The 8,440-nt window shown below is 27.9% G+C and overlaps 1 protein-coding gene across 1 annotated transcript; it reads left to right on the top strand.

The window, feature by feature from the left end:
• Positions 1-4,759: 4,759 nt before the first annotated feature.
• LOC149190908 (uncharacterized) lies at positions 4,760-7,204 on the top strand. Its single transcript, XM_089410617.1, has one exon. The coding sequence runs from the start codon at positions 4,760-4,762 to the stop codon at positions 7,202-7,204; it is 2,445 nt and encodes an 814-aa protein (XP_089266743.1).
• Positions 7,205-8,440: the final 1,236 nt, after the last annotated feature.

The following is an 8,440-nucleotide window of genomic DNA, read 5'->3' as shown; positions in this document are numbered from 1 at the left end:
CTTTAAGGGTCTACATCCCTTAGTTACCTAGGATTTGTTTTTAAATTAAGAAAAAAGTCTTTCTTTTTGTTTAAAGCACGCCTTTCTCTCCAATTCTGCTTTATTTTTCTTTTCACCCAACTTAGCATTTCTCTCTAGCTAAGTTTTTAGCATAATCTTCCTCTCCCATTATGCTAATTTATTTATCATCTTTTCTCCTTGGGATTTTCAGGAGAACTTTTTCGGAAGGTGGACATGGACTTAACCACTAAGAACTGTTTTGCAAGAAGTCTCTAATACTCAAGTGGTTTTTCTAAAATATCCCCAAACACTCATTTATTACTTTAATAAAATAAAACTTAATTACATAATCAAATAATTTCAATCTTGGATTCCATAGCCATTAAGTTCAGTAATAACTCAAAAGTATAAAAATATACCTGTCCTAAAAAGAAAAAGACAGGGGTGTCACATCTTCCCCCTCTTAAAATAAACAAGATCATTGGTGTTTTCATTCAATTCCCTTTTTCTTGGAACAAAGCTGAAAATTCCTCACACGTTTTTTCCTCCATCTTCTAGGTAGCCTCCTTTGGGGTTAAGTCCTTCCATTTCACTTTAACTTGGGTGATGACTTGATTCCTTAGCAAGGATTCTTTCTGATCTAATGCTTGTAGTGGTTCTACCTAGAATTATCCTTGTACTTCCACTTGTACCACATTCCAATCAATGATGTGAGAACTATCGAGAATATTCTTTTTCAATATAGAGACATGAAAAACATTATGCACTTTTATCTAACTTGTCATTGTTAGCTAGTGGGCCACCGAATCAACTCTAGCTAGTATCTTGAATAGTTCACAGAACCTTGGTGTTAAGTTAGCATATATTCCTAGTCTCAGTGTAATCTTATTTGGTTTGACTTTGATATATACATTTTCTCCCACTTTTAACTCTTTGCATTCTCTTTTGGTTGGTGTAGTTTTTTTTTTCCCATCTTGGGCAGTCTTTAGATTTTATGTTATATTCTTCACTACTTGTCCCCATTCCTAAATAATATGAGGTCTTAACACCAACATTTCATCTGACTAACTCCACATTAAAGGAGTGTGACAGTACCTTCCATACATAGCTTCAAAAGCTCATTTTGATAGAAACCTAATAGTTATTATTATATGCAAATTCTACTATGTGTAAACAGTCTTCCCTCTTAGTCGGTCGATCCATAGCATATATACTCAAGATGGCTTCCAATATTTGACTTTCACTCTATGTTTGACCATATGTTTGAGGATGGTAGGTTGTGTTAAATTTCAATTGTGTACCCATTCCTCCAAACAATGTCTTCTAGAAGTTGGAAGTAAACTTAACATCTTTGTCTGATATAACTATTTTTGGTATTCCATATAATCGAAAAAATCCATTTCATGAATAATTCTGTAATTTGGGCTGTTCCAAACATAAAGTAGAGAGGTATAAAATGAGTTTCTTTACTTATGTTTTCCACAACAACCATAATAGAATCATGATTTCTTGTGGTTCTTGGAAGACCAATGATAAAATATAAAGATATAACTTCCCATTTCCACTATGGAATGGGTAAAGGGTTTAGCAGTCTAGATGGGTGTTGATGTTATACCTTCACTTGCTGGAACATTAAACACTTAGAAAAATATTTAACCACTTCTCGTTTCTTACCCAAGCAATAAAAATGTTTTCTTAATGTTGTGATCATTTTCTAATATCTAGGATGGTCGGTGAAACGTTTATAATGGTGTTCATTTGAAATAAGATTCTTCAAAACAACTTCATTTAGAACATATATTATGTTCCTGAATGTTAATGTTCATCTTGATTTTATGCATAACCAGAAAGTTTTGTATGATGGAATTTATGTTGTAAGTATCTATAAACTTCATGTTTTTAAGCTACATTTTTAATTGTTCTACAAAGTTTGTCTTTTCACTACTGACGGAAATTTCAAGAAAATGATTTTAACTTCTACATAGCACATCTTCCACTTTATTCCATTTTCCATTAATGTTCTTGATGTCAAATTTAAATTCACTTTGGAATGGCATCTATCTTGCCTTTCTAGCATTCAAATTTGATTGACTGAAAAAATACTTTAAACTTATTTGGGTAGTAATAAGAGGAAACTTTTTGCTCAGTAAGTAATGTCTACAAATTTATAATGCATATATAACAACAACTAATTCCAAGTCGTAAACAACATCTTTCCTTTTATTAGATTTCAATTGTCTTGATTCATAAGAAACTACATAGTTTTCTTTCATTAACACACCACCTGGAACTTCAAGGCATACATCTATACACATAACAATATTTTTTTGGAACAACAAAATTTAAAATTGGGGCTATTATTAATAGATGTTTTAATATATCAAAACCATCTTGACACTTTTTTTTCATATTAAATTTCACTCCCTTCTTTTGAAGATAAGTGCTCAGATAAGCTAATTTAGGAAAACCTTCAACAAATCTTTTGCAGTAACCAATAATTCCCATCAAGGATCAGATATATGCTACATTATTAGGTACTAGTGAGTTTAAGATGGCCTTATCCTTTTCAATATCAACATATATTCCTTCTTTAGAAATAATGTGACCCAAGTATTAAATTTTTCTTTATAAAAATCACAGTTGTTGAACTTTGCATAAAAGTGGTTTTCTCTTAAGGTCTACAACATTATTCTTAAATGATCTTCATGAACATAAAAATTATAAGATTATAAAAATATTAATAATCATTCAACTCAAATAATTAATAAACAACCATAATAATTTACATGAACAATAGATAAAATAAAATTAATATATCAAATCACAATAATAATAAATAAATATATAAACATAATATATAAATAAATAAACATAATATATAAATAAATAAACATAATAAATAAAAAAAAAAAAAAAAAAAAAAAAAAAAAAAATAATAAATAAAATTAATATATCAAATCATAATAAAAATAATAAATAAATATATAAGCATAATATATAAATAAATAAACATAATATATAAATAAATAAACATAATCAAAATAAAATCATAGGATAAATTAATTTATCAAACAGAATATAATAAATAACTTATTTCATATACATTTACTTAATACAAGTAATTAAATAACCATAATAATAAATTAATTAAAACAAAATCTTTAGGATAAATTAATTTATTAAATAGAATATAATAAACAATATTAAAACATAAACAAATCAATTCAAGCAATTAATAAACAACTATAATAAATTACATAAATAATAAATAAAATTAATATATCAGAAAATTATTATAATACATTAACAAACATTTAAGCTATCACAGCATTAATAATAAATTATCCTCCTTAATATATCAAATCATAATAAAAATAATAAATAAATATATAAACATAATATATAAATATATAAACATAATATATAAATAAATAAACATAATAAATAAAAATAATAAATAAAATTAATATATCAAATCATAATAAAAATAATAAATAAATATATAAACATAATATATAAATAAATAAACATAATCAAAGTAAAATCATAGGATAAATTAATTTATCAAACAGAATATAATAAATAACTTATTTCATATACATTTACTTAATACAAGTAATTAAATAACTATAATAATAAATTAATTAAAACAAAATCTTTAGGATAAATTAATTTATTAAATAGAATATAATAAACAATATTAAAACATAAACAATTCAATTCAAGCCATTAATAAACAAACTATAATAAATTACATAAATAATAAATAAAATTAATATATCAGAAAATTATTATAATACATTAACAAACATTTAAGCTATCACAGCATTAATAATAAATTATCCTCCTTAATATATATACATATATATATATATATGAATAAACATAATAAAAAACTAAATCACAATTTGGTAAATTAATTTATTAAATAAAATATAATAAATAACTTATTACATAAACTATTTCACTCAAAACAATTAATAATAACTATAATAAATAACCAAGTATGCTAAAATAAATAAATAAATAAATAAATACATAATAAAATAAATTCTAGTTAATTCAAATCAGTAAGTTGGTCGGCTCACATACTTGACATCTCAACCTTAACCTTATTTATCATTGTTGGCTCTCTCTTTTGTAAATCAAGTCCTGATGATGAGTCTTGGTCTAGACTCGAAACGTCGACAAAACAAAAATGAAAACTGTGGAATATCCGAGTGAAAATACTAAAAAACCTAACCACAGAAATCTACAATCCATCATCTCTACCCTGTACGGAGGGGAAACATGGAATGAGATACGTAATCTCGAAAAGACAAGGGTAAAAATACAAAAGAAAGAGTCAGATCTTCACTTTCTCAAGCAATGCAGAGATTCTAATCTAACCCCAGGCTTTGCCTGCATCAAACACAGATTACACAACCAGTACCATAAAGCATTTGAAAGGCTCAGTAAATCGTTAATCCGCCTTGAAATACGTAGGTGCAGAAATTTGTTATGGCGATTATCAGCAACAGCCTTTGAAGCCCACTTAAAACTTGCAGCAAAAATCAGAGAAGACCTTTGGACGGTCATAGATGCCTGTGCAGCACTTAAAGCAAACAAGGAAAAACAAACAGCGCAATCAAAACATAAAAACAAACTGCAGAAGCTGGAGTGGCTGCGAACACATAATAACGAAGGTACTGGGGAAGAAAACGTTGTACATAAATCCAAACTGAGGACCAAATCGAAAAATGGAAAAAACACATCAAACATGGACAGCGCTGTAACAGATTGTAGCTCTAGGATGGACAACAATGCGGAGACTAGTGATATACGCAGCAAAGAAAAGAGTGCCGAGACCAGAGACAATGAAAAACCACGCAGCAACAATACATTGGACAACGCAGGTATTGTAAGGTCAAACATAGCAAACCGAATTTGCAGTGAATTAATATATAACCGAAGCCTGAACGATTCTGAGATTTGCAGCAATACCGGGACGGGTAAAAATAAAAATAATGAACCTTCAAGGGACAGCGTTGAAACCTCATGCAGCTCCAGCGTAAATCTACATAGCGACAACACCATTCAAAACATGCCATCAATCATCTCGTTTGAAGCTGCAAATTACAATAAGGTGAGCTTAAATAACAAGAACTTAACCAGCACAGATTACAATTTAAATAAGAATAATAGAACTAGTAATGAGGATAAGCATAATTATTGTAAAACAAAAAACTTAGGTAAATGCAAGAACATATTAAATGATAGTAATGAGGTATTTAATAATATAAATAATACAAACATTACATCTAAAAATCACAATAAAATAACCAGCAACAACAAGGTTATAAATATTTCATCTTATGAGTTGAAAAAAGAAGAAATCGAAATCCTAGATAAAGGTCTCAATTTTGCCCTAGCCCCCAAGCAAATCCCTGTAGAGGAAATTATCTGTGGCCTTGAAGATGGAATCAAATCTCTAAAAGAAGAAGAAAAAGAACTGGTCAGACAAGAATGTGCAGTTATCCTTAAGAAAGCCAGACCGCCTAAAAAGAATCTGAACCAAGAGCAGCTCATAGCCCTAAAAAATCTAAGGAATAACAATGATATTGTCATTTTAAAAGCCGACAAGGGAGGTGCCACTGTTGTAATGAACCATGATGATTACATAAACAAAATGAAGGAACACTTATACAACAGTGGTAGCTACAAGAAACTAGAGAAGAACCCCATCTCCAAAATCACCAGACTTGTCAAGAAAGCCATAAAAGAAACTAATCTAGATGATAAACTGAAAAAACAGCTTACCCCTGACAGTGAAATTACCCCTCGTATTTATGGAGCCCCCAAAATTCATAAAACAGATGTCCCCTTGAGACCTATAGTGAATACTATAGGATCTCCCACATACGAATTAGCAAAGTATGTCGCTAGAAAATTAGCTCCACTGGTTGGAAAAACCAGTTCTTACATAAAAGACTCCAGCCAATATGTGGAATTCATCAAAAATGCCAAGATAGATCCAGGTGATAAAATCGTCAGTTTTGATGTTGTGCAATTGTTCACTAAAATTCCATTAGATGAAGCAGTGCAAGTAGTGAAAGAAGTGGCGGACCCACAAACTGCTAGATTAGCTGAAATCTGTCTACGGTCCACCTTCTTCACCTTCCAAGGCGAGATTTTTGAGCAAACATCAGGAGTGGCTATGGGATCACCCCTTTCACCTATTGTAGCCAATCTCTTCATGGAAAAGTTTGAAAAGAAGGCTCTTGACACCTACCCTTTAAAACCTAAGTTTTGGCTCAGGTTTGTGGACGACACCAGTGTGGATTGGCCCCATGGAGAAGACGAACTTAAAAACTTCTTGAACCATCTCAATAGCATTTCCAAGGACATCAAATTTACAATGGAAACTGAGGAGAATAATTGCATCTCTTTCCTGGACATCCTCCTCATTAGAAACGAGGATGGTTCTATAGGTCACAAAGTGTTCAGGAAAAAGGCTCATACTGATAACTATCTCCACGCAGACTCCCACCACCACCCAGCCCAAAAAATGGGGGTTCTTCAAACCCTCTTCACCAGAGCCTGTAGAATTTCAGATGAGAAACATACTGATGAGGAAATCACCTACTTGAAAAAAGCTTTTTCCAAGCTTGGATACAATAAAAAAGACATCTTCAAAGTCATTCAAAAAGCCAAATCTGGCAATAATAATAACAAAACTAACAATTCCCCAGCCGCTAGCGCCTACCTACCTTATATCCATGGCGTAACTGACAAACTTGCCAAGATCCTCCTAAAAAAGAATATAAAAACCTCATTCAAACCCTTGACAACTATTAGACAAAAAATGAAATCTGTGAAAGATAGCCCAGAATATCTTCAACAAAAAGGTGTTTATATTATCAGCTGTTCCTGTGGAGAACAATACATTGGGGAAACTGGTAGATCGGTTAGTATCAGGTTGAAAGAGCATAGCGCAGATATCCGTAGGGAAAGAACCCGGTCCTCAGCCTTGGCAGAACATGTAGGAAAGACAAACCATCATATATGCCTTGAAAACACAAAAGTCATTGCTAATGAAAGACACTATTTCAAGCGTAAAGTCCGAGAAGCTCTTGAGATTGTGAAACACCCTCATAACCTAAACAGGGATGGAGGCTTGGAAGTTAGTAGGAATTGGACCTCAATCCTCACGCCCTTAGATTGAGTTGCCCTCTTTGATCAAATCGGCTCCTCTCCTATCCTCAATAATCCTAGTATAATCCTCCCAAAAAAAAAAAAAAAAAAAAAAAAAAAATAAAATAAAAAAAATAAAAAAAAATAAAATAAAAAATATATATAGATAAATAAATAATCTAAATTAGGGTAAAATTGCAATTAGTTAATACAAAATATTTATGACAAATTTATTTAATAAATAAAATATAATAATCAAACTTAAACAATTCTCAAGCAATTATTAAGCAACTAATAAACATGTAAAAAAAAAAAAAAAAAAAAAAAATAAAAAATAAAAAATAAAAAATAAATAAATAAAAAAAAAAAAAAAAAAAAAAAAAAAAAAAAAAAAAAATTATAAGATTATAAAAATATTAATAATCATTCAACTCAAATAATTAATAAACAACCATAATAATTTACATGAACAATAGATAAAATAAAATTAATATATCAAATCACAATAATAATAAATAAATATATAAACATAATATATAAATAAATAAACATAATATATAAATAAATAAACATAATAAATAAAAAAAAAAAAAAAAAAAAAAAAAAAAAATAATAAATAAAATTAATATATCAAATCATAATAAAAATAATAAATAAATATATAAGCATAATATATAAATAAATAAACATAATATATAAATAAATAAACATAATCAAAATAAAATCATAGGATAAATTAATTTATCAAACAGAATATAATAAATAACTTATTTCATATACATTTACTTAATACAAGTAATTAAATAACCATAATAATAAATTAATTAAAACAAAATCTTTAGGATAAATTAATTTATTAAATAGAATATAATAAACAATATTAAAACATAAACAAATCAATTCAAGCAATTAATAAACAACTATAATAAATTACATAAATAATAAATAAAATTAATATATCAGAAAATTATTATAATACATTAACAAACATTTAAGCTATCACAGCATTAATAATAAATTATCCTCCTTAATATATCAAATCATAATAAAAATAATAAATAAATATATAAACATAATATATAAATATATAAACATAATATATAAATAAATAAACATAATAAATAAAAATAATAAATAAAATTAATATATCAAATCATAATAAAAATAATAAATAAATATATAAACATAATATATAAATAAATAAACATAATCAAAGTAAAATCATAGGATAAATTAATTTATCAAACAGAATATAATAAATAACTTA

This window comes from Pinus tabuliformis, chromosome 3_1 (genome assembly GCF_031772625.1).
Source record: "Pinus tabuliformis cultivar Carrire ecotype Pingquan chromosome 3_1, CPIR1, whole genome shotgun sequence".
In the NCBI taxonomy this organism is placed as follows: Eukaryota; Viridiplantae; Streptophyta; class Pinopsida; order Pinales; family Pinaceae; genus Pinus; species Pinus tabuliformis.
The sequence above is the reverse complement of the archived record's forward strand: the minus strand, read 5'-3'. Positions and strand labels throughout refer to the sequence as shown.

Excerpts from the sequence above, each read along its gene's own strand:
- LOC149190908 (XM_089410617.1), top strand. The coding sequence starts at position 4,760 with ATGGACAGCGCTGTAACAGATTGTAGCTCTAGGATGGACAACAATGCG.